At 22.8% G+C, this 21,113-nt stretch overlaps 2 protein-coding genes across 3 annotated transcripts in view; one reads left to right on the forward strand and one right to left on the reverse strand.

Moving 5' to 3' along the window:
- Positions 1–16,645, forward strand: part of Bma-unc-10 (Uncharacterized protein) — a gene marked incomplete at both ends in the record, with an annotated part of 30,032 nt that extends 13,387 nt beyond the window's left edge. The window contains 20 exons of the mRNA XM_043075929.1: positions 2,541–2,659; positions 2,937–3,035; positions 6,410–6,509; positions 7,509–7,632; positions 8,958–9,025; positions 10,146–10,316; positions 10,909–10,985; positions 11,231–11,476; positions 11,712–11,852; positions 12,396–12,486; positions 12,572–12,621; positions 13,161–13,350; positions 14,303–14,395; positions 14,476–14,620; positions 14,805–15,004; positions 15,240–15,375; positions 15,566–15,629; positions 15,701–15,839; positions 16,080–16,219; positions 16,451–16,645. Of these exons, the coding sequence (XP_042931863.1) occupies positions 2,541–2,659; positions 2,937–3,035; positions 6,410–6,509; positions 7,509–7,632; positions 8,958–9,025; positions 10,146–10,316; positions 10,909–10,985; positions 11,231–11,476; positions 11,712–11,852; positions 12,396–12,486; positions 12,572–12,621; positions 13,161–13,350; positions 14,303–14,395; positions 14,476–14,620; positions 14,805–15,004; positions 15,240–15,375; positions 15,566–15,629; positions 15,701–15,839; positions 16,080–16,219; positions 16,451–16,645 (2,588 nt within the window). The remainder of the gene's footprint in view (positions 1–2,540; positions 2,660–2,936; positions 3,036–6,409; positions 6,510–7,508; positions 7,633–8,957; positions 9,026–10,145; positions 10,317–10,908; positions 10,986–11,230; positions 11,477–11,711; positions 11,853–12,395; positions 12,487–12,571; positions 12,622–13,160; positions 13,351–14,302; positions 14,396–14,475; positions 14,621–14,804; positions 15,005–15,239; positions 15,376–15,565; positions 15,630–15,700; positions 15,840–16,079; positions 16,220–16,450) is intronic.
- Positions 16,646–18,886: 2,241 nt separating this feature from the next.
- Positions 18,887–20,962, reverse strand: Bm6734 (the record flags this gene model as incomplete). Of its 2 annotated transcripts, none has more annotated exons than XM_043075930.1 (4): positions 18,887–19,114; positions 19,451–19,594; positions 19,917–20,042; positions 20,840–20,962. In XM_043075930.1, 4 exons carry the CDS (start codon positions 20,960–20,962, stop codon positions 18,887–18,889), a joined length of 621 nt encoding a protein of 206 aa, XP_042931864.1. The 2 variants fall into 2 exon arrangements, with proteins under 2 accessions (XP_042931864.1, XP_042931865.1); XM_043075931.1 differs by lacking the exon at positions 20,840–20,962 and adding an exon at positions 20,129–20,161.
- Positions 20,963–21,113: the final 151 nt, after the last annotated feature.

The raw sequence follows: 21,113 nt of genomic DNA on the forward strand, positions 1-21,113 counted from the left end.
AGAATAAGTCTTAAATTTCAAATTTTAACTTTTAATTACTGAATTCATTATCAAATATTAATATAAATTCCAATTATCGCATGATTATATTATAAACTTTGTGGAAATAAAACTTTTTTTTTAATTTAAAAGGAATCTTTTTTACTTGAATAAACTTTAATTTCAAATTCAATTACTAAATTCATTATCAAATATTAATATAAATTCCAATTATTTCATGATTATATTATAAACTTCGTGGAAATAAAACATTTTTTTTTAATTTAAAAGGAATCTTTTTTACTTGAATAAACTTTAATTTCAATTCATTACTAATTCATTATCAATATTAATATAAATTCCAATTATCGCATGATTATATTATAAACTTTGTGGAAATAAAACTTTTTTTTTAATTTAAAAGGAATCTTTTTTACTTGAATAAGCTTTAATTTCAAATTTAATTACTGAATTCATTATCAAATATTAATATGAATTCCAATTATTTCATAATTATTTTATAATATAAAAATTTTTTAAGAAAAAAATTTTTTTTAAATTAAAAGAGACTTTTTTTTAGTTTATTTTATTTTTTATTTTTTAGTTTAAAAATGGTAATTGAAATTTTTACACTTATTTGCTGCATTTTTTGCTCAAAAAATTCTATAATTTAATAATATTTAAATGGAAAAAAAAAAAACAAAAAATGCATTAATGCTTTTTTTTTTTTTCATAGCATAATTAACTAATTAAATAATTTATTATTATTTAATTATTTAAATTGTAATTGACAGATTTTATTCATTCATTTGTTATTCATTTGAAAATTTTTCCTATTTATTTAGAAAAAAAAATTTGAAGAAAACAAAAAAAAAAAAAAAAGGAAAATAAAAACTTTTTTTATTTTTTATTTTTTTGCTCTTTGATATTATTTTGCTATGTAACAAAAGTTTGATCTTTTTTTTTTTTTTTTTGTTAAATTTTAATTTGTAAATAAATTAGCAAATTGTCAAAATTTATTCATTTTCCATCTTTTTTTGCTCACATTTTCAATTTTTTAATTAAATAATTTTTTTTTTAAGAAAGGAAAAGAGAGAGAGACAAAGAGAGAGAGAGAGAGAGAGAGAGATAGTTTAAATAAATAATTCTCTAAGAGAAAAGCAAAACTAAGCAGAATATTGTATATTATTTGATTACATTTATTAATATTATTGTAATTTTTAATTAATTAATTTTTTTTTTGTTTCTAATTTTTGTAAAATTTAATTTTAAGTAATAATTATTCGATTGTTAAAATCGTACTAAATATTAAATAATTTTGAACTTTTTTTTTAATATATTTGTGTTTGTTAAATGAAAAGAAAAGTAAAAGCTAATTAATTATATCAGTGAAATTTAATCATATCTTATCATACAATTAAAATTATACACTTTTCACAGCATTTATAAATTTAAATTTTTAAATTTAAAAATTTTTTTAAACATTTAAAATAAGATTGTTGCGATTATTAGTTTTATATTGTTTTAAACAAGGAGCAAATAATTTTTGCCTTTGAAATATTTTATGCTCATTTATCGTTGGTTTATTTTAAATTTACAATTTTGTAAATCTGAAATGATTTATAAATAATTTCATCGCTTCATATTATTTCATTTAAATTTTTTTAAACAAAGCACATTTGTAAATTTGTTTATGCTAGCAGATTAATCTATTACTAAAATTTTAATCACATTTTAAATCGATTAATAAACAAATTTGATGAATGATAAGCTTAATTAATTACATTTATGTTAGTGCTACATTCTTTGTTATAATTGTTTAGCTTAAATTTAAATTATTTTAAATAATACATTTTTTACATTTCTTAAAAAAAGTATGAACAAATATTGGTGTTTGCATTAAAAAATAATATTTATTATTTTATAAAATAATAAATAATTAATAAGAAAAAATTTTTGAACTATATTATTATTAAAAAATAAACATATTATTAAAATAAATAAATATATTATTTAAAGAAAAAATAATTGTAAAATTGGAAGAAAAGATAATTAAAATAATTTGTAGGGGTAAAATATTAATATAGCAAAATTGTAAAATTGATTTTAAAAAATTTTTGAAATATATTATTTGAAAAAAAATAAGATTAAAATTGAAGGGAAAGATAATTTAAATAATTTGCAAATGTAAAATATTAATTATATCATCGTTGTAAAAATTAATTAAAAAAAATTTTTGTTACTATTCACTTTTAAACAATAATAACAATAATTAATTTATTAAATAATAAATGATTAATTAACAAAAATTTTTTGAAATATATTAAATTAAAAAAAAAAAATAAAATTAAACTTGAAGGAATTTAAATAATTATCAAATGCAAAATATTAATTATATCATTGTTCTAGAATTAAATTTTAAATTTTTCAATAAAAAAAATTTTTTTATTATAAACTGTAATAATTTATCATATATTTTAATAAAATATTATTAACATATACACAAATTAATTTTTTTCAATTTCAATTTAAATTTAAATTTTTAATTTTTTTTTTTTTAGTTTCATCTGATTCAAATCGTAAATTTCAACGCAGCAACGAAGTGATAAATGCGCCAATGATACAATCAACAATTTTACCTGGTGATATGCTTGCAGCTAAAATACGCACTTATCTTTCTGTAAATTTTTTTTAAATTTAATTTAATTTAATTTTTTTTCAAAAAAAAAAGCAAAATTTAATTTTAGATGAAAAAATGATTTATTTCACATTTCTTTTTTTTCTTTTTTGAATAAATTTAAAATTTTCACTGCTATGAATAAATAATTTAATTTTAACAAAAAAACTTTTTTTCTTTTTTTGATTTATTTAATAATTATTATTGAGATGTAAAAAAGTTTATATTATTAAATTTTTTTTTTTTTTTTTTGAAATTTTAAAATTTATTAAAAATTAAGCATCCGGTAACCTGGCAACCATCAGCAGATCAACATCGTCTAATTGGTCATATGATATTGCATAAAGCAAATGGTACACATGGTGATCTTGGCTTAAAGGTTTAACTTTTTAATTTTCATTAATTTAATGTTTCAATTTTTTTTTCTTCTTAATAATTAGTTAATTAATTAATTAATTAATTAAAAAAAAATGAGAAACAGAAGACAAGTAGTTATGATTTAATTTGATGAAAAAGCAAAGAAATAAAAAGGATTAAAATTAAAATTTTTTAAATTCAAACATGAATGAATAAAAATATGTGAGTTTTATTAGTTTCATTAAAACTTTTTTAAAATTTTTTTAACTTTTTTAAAATTATTTTTTTGTTGAGAAAAGAAAAAAAAAAAACAAAAGGAAAATTGAAAAAATGTTTGTATAAAATGTTTGCAATTAATTCAATAATTCATTAGATATCACATAAATCATATTTTTAATAATAATTTTTACTATAAATTGTTAATTAAAAAACTTTTAAGCAAAAAAAAAACAAAAAAAAAATTAAAAAATTAAAAGTGTTAATTTGACTAAAAATTATTTTTTAAACATTCATAATTTAACTAAAAATTGATTAACATTGAAATTTCATATACTTAAAAAAAAACAAAAGATAAATTGACTGATTACTTATATATAATTTTGATCCCTTAATTATAATTTCATCCTTCCTTCACTGATAACTCGCTGATAAGTGATCATAGCCCAAATTTTATCTTTCCTTTATTGATAAGTTGCTGATATAGGTTAAATGATCATAGGTCTATCACAGTATTTGTAAATAATCACTAAATTATAATTTTTCCTTTGTTGATAATTTGCTAATATGATAGCTTAAATGATCATAGCCTAACTTTATCTTTTCTTTACTGATAAGTTGCTGATATAGGTTAAATGATCACAAGTCTATCACAACATTTGCAAATGATCCCTAAATTATAATTTTATCATTCTGTTATTGATAACTTGTTGATATGATAGGTGAAATGATCTCATAGCCTATCACAATATTTGCAAAATGATCCTTTAATTACAGTTTTTCGTTTGTTGATAATTTGCTGATATAATAGTTTAAGTGTTCATAGCCTAATTTCATCTTTCTTTTATTGATAACACGCTGATATGATAAATTAAATAATTTATTATATGATAGGTAAAATGAGTCTATCATATTATTTGCAAATGATCCCTAAATTATAATCTTATCTTTCTGTTATTGATAAATTGTTGATATGATAGATAAAATGATCATAGCTTAATCTTATCTTTCCTTTACTGATAACTCACTGATACGATGAATTAAGTGATCACTGTCGATCACAGTCTATCACAATATTTGTAAATGATCACTAAATTATAATTTCATCTCTCCTCCACTGATAACACGCTGATATGATAAATTAAGTAATCATGGTTTATCACAATACTTGGAAAATAATCCCGAAATCATAGTTTTATCTTTCTATTGTTGATAACTTGCTGATATGATAGGTTAAATGATCGTATTTTATAACCTTATTTTCTCTTAATACTGTTACATTTTTTCCTTTTTGTTTGATAAAATCAACTGATAACATATCACTGATCCGATTTTTTTTTCTTAAAAAAAATGATAACAAATATTATTTGTTAAAATTCAATGTTTTAATAATTGTTTACACTTTTTCAATAAGGAAAACATTTTTTTTTTTTTTTGATATTCATAAAATATTTATGTATAAATTATAAATCAATACTCATTAACTAAATTAAATAATTATTAATTTTTAAATTTTTAAGGAAAGAAATTATTTTGTTTACAAATATAAATTAATGAAAAAAGGATCAAAAATCTTTCATCAAATATTATTTTATAATTTTTTTTTTTCTTTAAATTTATCAGAAACTTTTTGCAATTTAAAAAAGAAAAAAAAAAGAATTAAACGTATTTTTTAAATTTTAGTTTATATGTATAAAAATAATTTATTTATTGTATTAAAATTTTTGTTTATTAATTTATTCATTTATTTGTTTACTTATTCATTTAATTTATTTATCGATTTATTTGTTCGTTTAATTATTTTTTAAATAATTTAAATAAAAAAATTATCTAATTTAACTAATTAATTAATTTTTTTAACTCGGATTTATTCTAAAAAAGAAACTTATTCAATTACTAATCTATTGATATGATATAGTACTGATAATGGTTTTATCACATAAAGATAATTTAATCTTAAAATCTAAAATAATTACATAAATATAACTTTAAAAAAAAGTTATAAAATAATGTTTGATAAATACTTTTTCCATTTCTTTCATTAATTTATATTCGTCAACAAATTATCTAAATTACCATCGTTTTAATTTTAGCATTTTGAAATTAAAAGAAAAAAAAAAATAAAACTTAAAAATTTTTTTCCAATGATTGAAATTTCAGAATAAAATGGAAATTATGGAAGTTAATAAATTTTAGAGTTTAATAGCTTTTTTTTAAATTATCTTAAAAACAACAAAAACTTTTTCTTTATTTTAAAATGAGAAAAGAAAGAGAAAGAGAGAGAGAGAGAGAGAGAGAGAAAGAGGGAGAGAGGAGGATCAATTTCCATCTATAATTAATGTTTGTCCTTTTTTTCCACTCAAAATGCTTTTGATAAGCGCTAAAAAAAAAACAAAAACATTGTAGAAATGAATAGAATATAATTTGAAATATTCGTAATGAATTATAATTAATTATTTTTATTTCTGATCAAAACAAAAGAAAAAATATAAAATATATAATTTATTAGAAATTAGAAATGAATAGAATATAATTTGAAATATTCGTAATGAATTATAATTAATTATTTTTATTTCTGATCAAAACAAAAGAAAAAATATAAAATATATAATTTATTAGAAATTAGAAATGAATAGAATATAATTTGAAATATTCGTAATGAATTATAATTAATTATTTTTATTTCTTTACCAAAACAAGAAATAATATAAAATATAATTCGTAATATAAAATAATACAAAATATAAAATAGAATTTGCTAAATTTTAATTTCTCATTTAAAAATAATCAATTACTAATTAATTCATTTTTGCAGTTTAATGTTTAATGATATGAATAAATTTATTTAAATTAATAATTATTTCTATTCCTTACCAAAATAAGAAATGATATAAAATATAATTCATTAGAAATTTGATAAATTTTAATTTATAATTTAAAAATCAATTACTAATTAATTCATTTTTGAAGTTTAATGTTTAATGATATGAATAAATTAATTTGAATTAATGATTATTTCTATTCCTTACCAAAATAAGAAATGATATAAAATATAATTCATTAGAAATTTGCTAAATTTTAATTTATAATTTAAAAATAATCAATTACTAATTAATTCATTTTTGAAGTTTAATGTTTAATGATATGAATAAATTAATTTGAATTAATAATTATTTTAAGGTTGTTGGTGGTCGACGATCAGATACCGGTCGCTTAGGTGCATTTATTACACAGGTAAAACCTGGATCTGTTGCTGATACTATTGGTCATCTTCGAAAAGGTTTGTGACACAAATATTTGTCGCATAATTTTTTTCTTTTTCTTTTTTTTTTCAAAAATATATAATTTGTTTTTTTTTTTTGTGAAATTTTACAATTAATTCTTGAATAAATGTAACTTTTTTTAAAAATTAAAAGAATAAAGTAACAGAATATGATAATAAGATAAAATATATATATTTATTATTAATATGATTGTTTTGTTTATTAATGATCAATTGATAATATTTAGTATATTTGTATCAAAAGATTAAGAAAAAAAAGAAAAAAAACAAACAATTTTAATATTATTATTTGTAGCAAAAAAAAAAAACGCAAAGAGGAGGGAGAGAGAGGGAGAAATAATTTCAGGTGGGATAATTTCAGGTGACGAAGTATTAGAATGAAATCGTCGTTAATTACATAATGCTACATAACTTTAATATTATTTATTATCTGTAATAAAAAAAAAAAAAACACAGAGAGAGAGATAATTTCAAGTAAGATAACTTCAGGTGGGATAATTTCAGGTGAGATAATTTCAGGTAAGGTAATTTCAGGTGGGATAATTTCAGGTGATAGAGTATTAGAATGAAATGATGGTCAATTACAAAATGCTACATAACTTTAATATTATTTATTATCTGTAATAAAAAAAAAAAAAACACAGGGAGAGAGATAATTTCAGGTGGGATAATTTTAGGTGAGAAAGTATTAGAAAGAAATGGTCATCAATTACATAATGCTACATAACTTTAATGTTAATTATTATCTGTAATAAAAAAGAAAACACACAGAGAGAGAGGGAGAGAGATAATTTCAGGTAAGATGACTTCAGGTGAGATAATTTCAGGTAAGATAACTTCAGGTAGGATAATTTCAGGTGATAAAGTATTAGAATGAAATGGTCGTCAATTACATAGTGCTATATAACTTTAATATTATTTATTGTCTGTAATAAAAAAAAAGCAACACAGAGAGAGGGAGAGGGAGAGAGATAATTTCAGGTTAGATAATTTCAGGTGACGAAGTATTAGAGTGGAATGGTCGTCAATTACAAAATGCAACATTTGATCAAGTTTATGATGCGATCAATTCATCAAGGCATGATACACAAGTTGAATTGATCGTTTCACGTTCAATGAGGTAAATAAATTGTTTGTTTCTATTTTGTAATTAAATTATAATTTAATTTCAAAATATAATTTGTTGAAAAAAAAATTTTTCAAAATTTATTTAAATTTGTTAATAATTTCTTTTTTTTTTTACCTAAAAATCTTTAATATTAATTTTTAACCTTATTATTTTATCAGCAAATTGTTAGCATATTATTAGTATAATTAATTTTTTTTTTCTAATTTAATTTTTTGTAAATAATTTTTTATTATTAATTTAAGTGCTCATTTTAATTGATTTTAAATACATTTATTTTATAATTTCTCAACATCCTATTTTTTTTATACATATAAATAAATAAAGAAATCATTTTAAATTGATAAAATTGATTGATTAATATTAGTATTTTAATTAATAAAAGATTACTTAAAAAAATTAAATTAGAAAAGAAAAATTATTTAAAAATATTTATAATTGGAAATTTAAAATTTATTAAAATATTAATTAGGTAAGATAATCAGTTCAAAAATTATTCAAAGCTTCCTTTTTTCTTTCTTTTTTTTAATCATTTATGTAAACAACTATTAATATTTGATAGCAGTCTATATAATTGTATATATATTGTCTATCAATATTATTTTAATTTATTTCTAATTAAATTTCTTAATTTTAAGTTCTAATTATAAATATTTTAAATATTTTTTTCTTTTTGGCATACTTAAATTATTTATTTATTTTTTGTGGTATACTTAAATATATGTATATGTTATAATTATATTTATTTTTTTGTGGCATACTTAAATGTATATATTATAATTATATGTTTATGAATATTATTTTAATTTATTTTAAATTTTTAATTATAAATATTTTAAATGTATTTTGATATACTTAAATTAGCATATATTATATATTTGAAAATGAATTTCAAAAATTTAATTACAAGGAAAACTAAATAATAGCATATATCAAATGATATGATCAATCATTCATTTCATAGCAATCAAATGGCATAGATAAATTAAATTTTTGTTGATAATAGGAAAAAGAAAAAATGAAATTAATCGAATTAAAAAATGGCTTATGGGATAATATATTAAATTCATATTTTATTATTTAAAAATTATAATTTATAAAATTTTGCCTTAATAAAGAGAGAGAGAGAGAGAGAGAGAGAAAGGGAGTGGGAGAGAGAAAGAAAGAGAATAAAAAAAAGTAAATTGTATCACATTAACTTTTTTTTTTTCATCCTCTAAAATAATGAAAAAGAATTTCTAATTATAAGCAATAATTGTTGTTTTTTTTTTTTTTTTTTCCTTGCATATATGAAAAATTCATTATTGAATATTTTATAGTATACCCGGTGGTGATGATTTCCTGAATGTACAAAGGATGTTACCGAATCCGGCATTTCTTCCAACCGGTTTGTATCATTTCATTATTTCTATTATTATTTTATTATAATTATTATTATCATTACTAATATTATTGTTAATTATTATTATTACTATTTTTATTATTATCTTAAATGGAATAAATTAATTGAAGGTAATCTGTTCCCAAAAAAAAGAAAATGAATAAAGGGAAAATCATAATTATAATTGGAAATTCTATGAAAATATTATTAATATAATATAAAGAAAAAAGATTGCAATAATAATGTTTAATTAATTTTTTTTCTATTTAATTATTAATTACTTATTTTCTTAGGAAAAATTTTGAAAAAACAAATTTTTTTTTTTTTTTTTTCAAATTCTGAATGAAAAAAGAAATTAACATTTAGCATTTATTAATGAATCTTTAATAAAATAAATAAAAATTGACAAATTATATCTGATTTAAATTTCAATATTATCATAATTGATCGTTTCAAATTTCAATTATAATTTTACAAAGCAAAAAAAGAAAAAGAAAAACAAACTAATAATTTATGTAAATAAATCAATATTATTTTCTCGAAATAATTGTTAAATATCAAAACAAAATTAAATGTTAAATTCGTCTTATTCCTCTTTCATTCTTTATCAAAAACTTTTTTTAATAAATAAATTATGAATTAAACAATAACTGTTCAAATATATGCATATTGTTGATAATTTTAATTATTTTAATTTATTCCATATTTTTATTCAATTATTTTAAATCCAATAATGAAAAATAATAATTTAATAAAAAAGAAAACTATAATATAAGTATTTTATGTAATTGTATCATTTCATTCTTATTTCTCTTTCATTCCTTATTGAAAATTTGTTTTAATTAACTTAATTTTAATAATTCTAATTATTGAAATTGATTTTCATATCAATTATTAATAATTAAATTAAAAAATTAAATATAGGTAGTGGAACAGGAATTGGTGATTATTATCTAAACAATTCATTAAAGAAAACAATAACATAAGTATTTTATGTAATTGTATCATTTCATTCTTATTTCTCTTTCATTCCTTATTAAAAAAATTTTTTAATTAACTTAATTTTAATAATTTTAATTGATTTTCATATCAATTATTAATAATTAAATTAAAAAATTAAATATAGGTAGTGGAACAGGAATTGGTAATTATTATCTAAACAATTCATTGGATACCACTGGTTTCATACATACACAATCAGCAACCACTTCACCGCATATGCAATCATTTATTAATTCAAATTATAATTCTGCACTGATCCATAAAGCAATCGAATCACCATTATATGATACTGCTGGTAAATTAATTCCTATAAAATATTAATTTTAATATCAATAATTTAAAATTGTATTAAATTTGCTACAAAAACAAAAAATTGAAAACATGAATTGTAAATATTTTTTCATCCTTTTTTTAAATTTTTACTTTTTTTTTTTGCATTCTTTGATTGAATAATTTTATCGTATCAATGATACTAATATTAATATCAACGATTTATTCATTTGCATATTTTATTTAGAGTTAATTATTAGATAAATAATTAGCTATTGAAGTTAAATAGGCTAATTTAAGCATTAATAAAAAGTTTGTGGGAAAATTGAATTGTGTTAAATAATTCTGTTAAATATATTTTATTAAAATGAATTTATTTCATAGTGATTGCAATCTATTATTGATTAATTATCTTTGAAACTTTCATGGTCGATAGTTATAACAATAAAAAAAAAAAAAATTTTGTTACTGATAGAGGAATTTCAATATTATTTAAATATCAGCTACTATTATTTAAATTTAGATCAATAATCATTCATATCATTTTTGCATTGATTATTATCACAATATAGCTAATCAATTGAAACAATAAACAATTATTATAAAAAGCAATTTAGGACCATCAAGAATAATTGCATCTGATGATTTTTCCGGCAGGCAATTTGGAAGAGGACAGATTTTTGGACGAATTGAGGTGATAAATTCTTTTTTTTTTTTTTTTTAGAAAAAGAAATGATAAATTCTTCAAAGAGTTTTATTTTTTGATAAAGAGTTCTATTTTAATTTATTTTATTTTTTTTTTTTTTTTTTTGAGATAAACTTCAAAAAAATAAGAAATATAGAAATTTTTTTAAAAATTTTGCATATTTCTTTATGAATATTGAAATATTGAAAAATGATTTTTATGGGATATTCGCTTAAAATTATACAAAATTTCAGATTTCCTTATATTACGGTGCTGCAGAAAGGCAACTTGTTGTTACAATAAGACATGCAATAGATTTACCACCACGACCGGATGGTACAGCTCGTAATCCGTATATTAAATTATTTCTTCTACCGGATCGAAGCGAAAAAAGTCGTCGACAGTCTGCCGTACTTGTAGAAACATGCAATCCGATCTGGAATGAACCATTTTATTATCATGGACTTACCAAACCTATGTTAATGGAACGTGTTCTGGAGGTTTATCATTTCATTTTTTTCTTTAATTTAAAATTTTTAATTACAATTATATTTATACTGTACAAAAGTAATCAGACAAAATTTTTAATTTATTGCTTTCTCAAAATTTTTACATTTTGTTGTTTTAGAAATTATTGATATATCAGTTTTAATTTGCTGAAAATTTTAAACTTTAAATAAATAAAAAATTTTTTTTTGTTTTTTTTTTTTTTAATTATTTAAAATATAATTTAAGGTGACAGTTTGGGATTATGATCAATATGAGACAAATTCATTTATGGGTGAAGTGCTGATTGATTTTACAGTTGCTCAGTTAGATGATGAACCATTTTTGTATACATTGGTAGATATGGATGAAGATAATCCGCTTAGAGCAGTTAGTCTTTCATCGTTTTTTTTTTTTTTCTTTCAATTTTATTTTATTTTATTTTTTCTTAAGAATTCAAAAATTTTTTTATTTCATATTATAAAAAAACATAATTGTAAACATTGATATCATCCTGAAAAGACATAAAGTATCATTTAAAATTAACGCATATGAGAATATAACATTATAATTAAATTTGATGAATATGCAACTTAAAAGGAATAGCACTTTAGAAAGTTTATAGTTCAGAGATCAGGATGTTTACAGCTCAGAAATCAGGATGTTTACAGTTCAGAAATCAAGATGTTTACAGTTCAGAAATCAGGATGTTTACAGTTCAGAAATCAAGATGTTTACAGTTCAGAAATCAGGATGTTTACAGTTCAGAAATCAAGATGTTTACAGTTCAGAAATCAGGATGTTTACAGTTCAGAAATCAAGATGTTTACAGTTCAGAAATCAAGATGTTTACAGTTCAGAAATCAGGATACCATTAAAAAATAAATCTAAATTATAATAGTGAAGAATTTTCATGATTGATAGTAATTTCAGAAGTTACAACAACGTCGTCTCAATATTTATCACGCATCCACACGTTCAAAAAGTGAAATGGGACATTATCCAAACATTCATCAACAACGTGGTCTGTGAAAATCATTTATTTACATCAATATTTTTTGTATTTTAGAAAGAAATTATCTTATCAGCTTTATTGTTATCATTTTTAGCAACTGATTACGTGGCTAGTTACGAAGCTTATCATCCTGGTTCGCGACAGGTATTACTTAATATTTCCGATTATTTATTGAATAATTTATAATAGAAAAGGAATAACATATCGTAGAGCAATTATTGTTAAATCAATTTTTTTTTTTTTTCGAAAAAGTTAAAAGAAGGTAGATATCAAAAAAAGAACTTTAAAAAGCTATATATCAAAACAATTTGGTATTTTTAGTTTTTTTTTCTATTTTTCAGAGAAGAATGTAAATTAAATCTTTCATTTCACTTCTAATTATTTTGTTTACTTATAAAATATTGGGTAATATAGAAATAAGAAAAAAAATTTACTTACAGTTATTCAAGAAATATTTCATTTAACAACAAAATAAAACTTTAAAAAAAAAGAAGAAGAGAACGAAAATAGCTTATATTTGCTGGCGAAGTTAAAATGATTGATAGTATTTAAATTTTGTGAATTTATTTTAATTTTTTGTCATCTGATTGACAAGTTAGTATTTTTTTTTTTTTATAAAATAATAATCTATGCTTTATTTCAAATCAATTTTTAGAAAAGTTTAAATCATTTACAAATTATAGCAATATATGATGCATCCAAATTATGGAATGCGTCGATCACGGACATATGATCGGAGTGGAGCACGAATTGAAGAAGATTGGACAGCCCATCCATCAGGATACTTATCCGATCATGTTTACAGTAATCATATGCCGGTTCGTTATTCACAACGAGAGAGAAGACCGCGATCTGCTACTGCTATGCGTCCATGTACTGTTTTTAATACCTTTAAGATACCGTACGACACTGTATTTAAGAGATATCGTAAAATGCTGTATTTAGGATACCGTAATATATCGTATCTAAGAGATCTCAGTAAGGCACCGTATTTAGGATATCGTATTTAAGAGATATCGTGAGATACTGTATTTATGATATCGTAATATATCGTATCTAAGAGATATCGTAAGGCACCGTATTTAGGATATTGTATTTAAGAGATATCGTGAGATACTGTATTTATGATATCGTAGTATATCGTATCTAAGAGATATCGTAAGGCACTGTATTTAGGATATTGTATTTAAGATAAAATAATTGTTATAAACAGCAAAACTATCATTGAATGTATTCTGAATTAAATTCACTTATTCAAATCACTAATTTTAGTTATCAAATTCACTATCATAGCTCATTTAAAAATTTCGTATTTAAGATATTGTAAGATATCGTACTTAAGAGATATCGTAAGGCACTGTATTTAGGGTATCGCAAGATATCGTATTTAAAGTATCGTAGTATCGTATTTAAAATATGGTAATTATTAAAAGCTGCAAGATTATCGTTGAATATATTCTGAATTAAATTCTCTCATTAAAATCACTAATTTTAGTTACCAAACTCACTATCATAACTCATTTATAAATTTCGTGTTTAAGATATCGTAAGATACCGTAATTATTGGAAACTATAAAAATTGTCACTGAATATATTCTGAATTAAATTCACTCATTAAAATTAACTAATTTCACTCATCTAATTCATTGTCATAATTCATTTATAAATTCAACAATTTTATTTCAAATTTTAAATAACTTACTAACGTAGCATAAAATGCAATTCTGTTAATTGAATCATTTCCTAAATTTAAACTTTTTTTTTTTTTTAAAAAATAATTTGCTTTTTTTTCTTATCATATTAATAAATTTTGATTTATTTCCAGTATCAGATATACGAACTTACAATCGAAATTTGCCACCAGCTCCATGGGTTGCAGATGAGGAGGATGGTCAACAGGTATCAATGCCACAATCAGGTTACCTTCTTCATATAGCATTCTGATTAGCTTAATAGATTGAATCAAATTGGTATAAATGTTGTATAGCATAATTGCAGCACAGGCGCTAGCAAGGTTTCCTCGAGATCCAAGATCACCCAATGAACGATTAAGATTAGAAGCAATGCATGAGCAGCAACCTGGATATGGAAGTGATGGATCAGAAACATTAAGTATACATTCAGCACAGAGTATGCCTACAAGGTATCACATATTATAACTTGTATATTGGACTATAAACGTGATATGCTGAAAATTTTTACGTAATAATACTATCTATAAAGATTATTTTTTGAAATTCAAATTGATTATGTAAAATTCTGAATAATTTATACTACTATATCTGTTAAATTATAATTAATGCTTCTTTTTTTTCCTTTTCATAAAGGCAACCACCACGTCGTATAGCAAATGGTGAAAGTGAACAAGTAAGTATGAATCAACAATTAGATGATAATGTAGAGGAATACATCGAAGAAGGAGCTATAAGTGATTCTGTGATGGCTAAAGGAAGTGTTACCACAAATACCAAAGATCGTAAGAAAAGTTTGATGACAAGACTTATTCCGGGTAGAAATGCACCACTTGGTAAACTCTTAAACATATTAATATTCTAATAAACATTCTGAAAGATTTAATGATAGATTATATCTAATCAATAAACAATATTGTGGAATGAAAATAATCCAATATAGCAACAATATTCTTCTTAGTTATATCTTTTCATCATTGAAATATTTTAATTAAAAAATTAATTTGAGTGATTTTTGCTTTCAAAATTATTTGAAATTATTTCACGCATCAGTTTCGTTATTTTTTGAAGAAGTCAAAAGGACAGGATTTCAACGATCAGAAGAAGTGGGTGTGCCGGAAGGCTTAACCGTACCAGGCGATTATCTTCAAGCTCCGTTCATGAAGCAAACTTCAAAGGAATCAACAGATTCCTCACATAGTGATAAGTTAGTTCATTGATATAAAATGCTTATTTGATTTGCTTAGTTCTTAAAAATTTCTAGTGATAAAATCGATATCCAATAAATCAAATAAGTAAGTTTAAGAGTTACATTATTTTATGATTGATCATTTATGATTATAAAATAAAAGGATGTATGCAAATGAAAATTAATTTTTAATGTTTATTCGTTTCAGTTTGGGACCAATTTTAACCGATGGTCCATTGGGAAGTTTTGTTGATAGCTTGGGACCTGGCCAGGTAAATTATTCCCCTTAATTACATCTATTTTATATGTTGTAGTAGAAGAAGCAAACAAATATTGCTTATAGGTTGTGGGTCGACAAGTTTTAGCAAGTCCGGTACTTGGTGAAATACAAATAGGTATATCATCAGGTAGAGCAGGCATTGATGTTGAAATTATTCGTGCTAAAAATCTTGTAGTTAAGCCAGGTGTGAAAGTTAATCCAGGTATATTATTTATTTCTTCTAAAACATTTTAAACCAATGAAAATTTTCAATTTTTTTAACATATATGTGGTTAGTGCTAAGGATATATATATGATTAAAATTTCATAAATTATAAAATTTTTTAGAAATTATTGAAATTATCATGGTATATATTAAAAATGTTTGATAGATGATTCAAACAATTCATGAAGTAAATATGATATACTTTAGATTTTCATAATTTATTGAAGCTAATTTCAGCTCCATATGTTAAAGTATATTTGTTGGAAGGTAAACAATGCATAGCTAAAGCGAAAACACGTGCAGTAAGAAGGACCACTGCACCGATATTTCAGCAACATATCGTTTTCTCTGAGACACCAAGAAAGAAGATGCTTCAGGTATTAGATTGAAATGTATCAAAAAAAAGTTAAAAAATATTATTTCAATTATTTTGATTTTTTATCTTTTTAATTGATCAACTACTTCTCTCCTTAGTTAGCAAAATTTGAATATTTAAATAATTAGTAATCAATCAAATCCAAAGTTCGATTCAGTAGCAGTAATATAGATAAATGATCAATTGGAAATTTAAATGAACAAAATTATAATAGCATCAAGTAGTATTTTAGATAACAGTAATGGCTGATTATGGCCGAATGGAACGGAAATCATTTATGGGTATTGCACAAATCCGATTGGATGATTTAGAATTGGGTTCTGAGCCAATGGTTGGCTGGTATAAGTTGTATCATAGTTCAAGCCTAGCCGGTACTGGACCAGTTCGTAAAGATAGTGATACAAGTTTGACTGAAATAAAGCAATGATTTGGTCTCACTGTTTTATAAGCCTTCTTTCTTTCATTCCATTTTTTTTTTCTTTGATTTTATTCATTAGAAGTGAAAATGATTTAGTTCATTTTTCATTAAAAAATAAATCAATTGAAAATGCTTAAATTTTTCTTATACTTCTTGATATATTGTAATAAACGTACTACAGTAATAAAGTTATTTTCTCTATACATTTCAATATACAGTAGTATTCTACAGTAATGAACCCCATATGCATTTCGTTATACAGTAATGCTCTACAGTAATGAATCCTACATACATTTCAATATACAGTAATAAACATTCTATAGTAATAAATCTCCCATATATTTCGACATTAAGCATTTTATAGTAATAAAGTTATTTCCACCATACATTTCAATACACAGTAATATTCTACAGTAATGAGCCCTCCACATATTTCAATATACAGTAATATTCTACAGTAATGAGACCCCACACATTTCAATATACAGTAATAAACATTCTATATATAAATCTCTCTCATATATTTCGACATTAAGCATTTTATAGTAATAAGTTATTTCCACCAGTAATATTCTATAGTAACGAGTCCGCACAGTAATAAATATTCTACAGTAATAATTTCCTTTACACATTTCAGTATACAGTATTAAACATCTATAATAATTTATCCACACTCATCTCACCATTTACAACATTGAATATCCTGTAATAATAAATTATTCCAACTTTTTTTTTTTTCATAAAACATAACTGATCACCTAATTTTTAAATGCAGTTGTTTTGTTATGAAGTTAATTATGAACAAAGTAAACTTGAAATAATTTCAGTATTTTAATAGAGTAACCAGATGAAGTTTTATTTCCATTATCTGAGTAAATGAACAAGATTTTAGCATGTCATGACTTAGTAAAATTCTTTGTACATTTAACTTTATTACTTCTTCACACTTGCAAGCAAATTCACAACCTAATTCGTTTTATTTTTCTTTGCATGCAATGATTTTAATCGAGAAACTAATGAACAATTTAAAAATCTCAAACCAGAAAAAAAGATCGATAAATTATTTCACAGTTAAATGATATATTAAAGATAAAAGATAAATAAATTAAATCAAGATTAAATGCCATCCAAGTTTGTTGGTAATGAAAAAAATAACATTTGTGCGAAAGAGAGATGAAAATTTTCTTTTTCAATTTCATTAATAATATCTTTCTATCAGCGTTATTATCATTATATTTGAAATATTTTTTGAAGCATAACCAAACATGTAAATATCTTGCAGAAATTTAACCTAATCTTTTAGAAATACTGAAAAATAACAAAGGTAATTATTCCCACTTTATTCTAATTCTCTTCTAATAGTTCAAAAATAACATAAAATGGATCAGCAAAGGTTAGATTTATGCTCAAATGAAAACATTTCTATCATTCAATCTATTCCATAATATAATAACCTCTTTCCGGTTACATAAATATGCATTACGATATGAGAGCAAATTTAGTTATATAATTGAACCGATACTATTATCAGCAAAGAAAAAGTTGCTTTTTAATCCTTTTTTCTTCAAATAATTATTTCCTGATTGTATATACGCTTTTTACTGTTGAAAATATTGTTGAACATAAATAAATTCACTGATAGAATATTGCCTAGCGAAATTCAATGAATTTTAACCGTTAAGCAGCATGTCGGCTTAATTCATCATTAAAAAAATCCATAAATTCCCCTATGTACCTTGTGAAATTTATTATTCTATTTGTTAATGCAAATCTTACTCAACTGCTTACTCTTTTTTCCAACAGAAATTTTTTCTTTACAAAAATCCATAAATTAATAATCTTAGTCTTCCTGCAATAAGTATCACTTTTATAAAGAAGTTTGATGCAAAAATAATCTTATTTTTTCAGAAACATTTATTTTCAGAAAGAAAAAGTAAGAAGTGTAAAATAAGAAGTGAGAAATAATTATTCAAAAAAAAAAACCAATGAAAATCCTGAAATAATACGTCTATGCTATGATGGCAACCCTGCATAAACACTGATATCTTACAATGAGAACATCAATTCAATTCACTAAACAATCAAGAAATCAAAGTAGTTAGCAAAAACTAAATTTCATCCACGAAAGTCCTACTTCAACAACTTCTGGTAAATCTTTTAAAAAGAAAAGAAAAAATCTTTCGAGTGAAAAACATCAGAGAAAGCGCGATAAACAATAGTACAGTAATACGAAAGTTATGAGATCAACAATTACAACCGTTTCTTCTTTGGAAGAGTACCTCCTGTCATCATAATATTTGCTTCCCGAGGGGATCGTTTCACAGCATTCTTCATTAAATGTGAATTGAAAACTATTTCATCCTCTTCCATCTGTTCCTCACCAATTTCAGCTTCTTCTTCTAACGAAATCGAACAATCGTTACCACTTTCCATTTCACATTGCTCATCTCCCTTACCAGCATCTTCCTCACAGGAATGCTGGCATTAAGACATAATTATTAAGACTAAGATCAATGAAAACATTACGGCAATCACATGATGCTCAAAATTTAAAGGTTTTTGAAATTTCTATAATTCATATACTTCATATTTACTACTTGCCGTCATTTCATTCTCCTTTCAGAAAAATAAAAAAAAAACTTTCATCACAATCAGGATAGAGAAAAGAAATGCAAAAGAGATTCATTTTTTTTTTTTTTTTGCTGCTTAAAATTTCATTTCGGCTTAGTTAAGCAAACACATATAGCAATATGCTCATATACATCAGTTCAAGCAACTTCACCATGGTGATACTCGAGAAAATAAGTAGCTTACATTAGATGTGCCTGACCGCTGCTGTTGTTTCGGTTCCCATAAAGCATTTCGCACAAAGCTTTTCGCTGCCCGCTGATTCAAACAAGGTGCTGTTTTTCGTTCTTCTAGCTGTTTCAATCGTCCCATATACTCTTTCGTTCGGTCCTAAATAACTTACCGCAATCAATCATTGATAATATTATATAATTAAATCAATACTTATATATTTGCTCAATGTAGTAACAAATGAACATTAGGTAAGCGATGTAAGAAGGAAGAACAGAGAAAAAGTAAAATGCATTAAAACAGTCTCCAAAAACAAAAAAAAAAGAAAAAAAAAAACATAAGTAATGGTAATATTCGTTAATTGCTACAAAACTCGACCGAAATACCATTAGGCCAAAAAGTAAATGTGAAGAAAAATCACTGATAAAAAAGAAAAAAGATCCGATAAAAAAAAAAAAAAAAAATCAACAAATAAACTAACAATTTCATTTTGTAAAACTTCATTTTCCTTTGGTTTTTGTCCATGTGTGCAGAGCAACATCCAATATAGTGAATTGATGACAAACACAGACATCAAGTCAATTTCTAATTTTTCCAGCGGTGGCCTCTAAAATTTGCCCCATATAGAATGACGAAAAGATTCAAAATAATAAAAGTGTTAGAAGTAATTAAAATATCTAAAATTATACTCACTGATTGGTACGAAATTCGACCAAAAAATACCATTCAGTCGAAAAGTGGATATGACAGAGTATGAAGAAAGGCGAACAGAAGGAAAGAAGAAACAGAATGGTAGGAATGGAAATTAGAGAAAAAAATCAAAGAAGGACATATTTTAGGTAAGTTCTGGTAGATCGACTGGTGTGAAGTTATCAGGAGTGCTGACACTGCTTTAACGTGTTGATCAGGGAGACCTATCATCACATGTAATTTAGCAGAGGAAACATGATCTCCACATGTTAGCAAAAAATAGTTACTAATTTAAAAAGACTTTACGACTTCCGGTAGATGACTGGTGTGAACTTATCAGGAGTGCCGATACGGCTATAACATGTCAACTTTAGCATTTTAACATTTTAAATTCGCTCCTCACAAGCGATGATATTCGGATCATTCGGATCACATTGGTGAAAAAATACTGATAGAGTTAACTAATATCTAGTGAATCAGCAAATCGCACACGGTTAAATTTGTTCATTACCTAACAAAGACGTGAAAATTAATGGAAGAAATGCAGTAAACAATAAATGATGTGTTATACTGGATTATTAAATTAGTAAGTAATTATATGCCAAAAAAAAGAAAAAAAAATCGATCACTATACTTGTATTATTTATTTGATTAATAAATTAATCGATTGAAGTATTATATATGTATCAATAACAGATGACTGAAAGAGGAAACCTGAGCATTTTCCTCTAGAGAATTCGAAAAATGCTTCAAATATGTATCTTCAAGAATTGTTAATGCTTCATTAAACCTTCGCAATTGTTCAACAACTTCTGGTGGTATCGAATCACTCATCATTAATCCTAAAAGAACATAATATCACTTGATAATAACTAATACAAAATGATCAATCAAAATAGAAAAAAAAAAAAAAAAAAGGAGAAACAAAAATGTTTACAACTAATCAAATGAAAAAAAAAAAAAAGAAAGAGGAAAAAAAAACAACAAC

This window comes from Brugia malayi (assembly GCF_000002995.4).
Source record: "Brugia malayi strain FR3 genome assembly, contig: Bm_v4_ChrX_scaffold_001, whole genome shotgun sequence".
NCBI classification, from domain to species: Eukaryota; Metazoa; Nematoda; class Chromadorea; order Rhabditida; family Onchocercidae; genus Brugia; species Brugia malayi.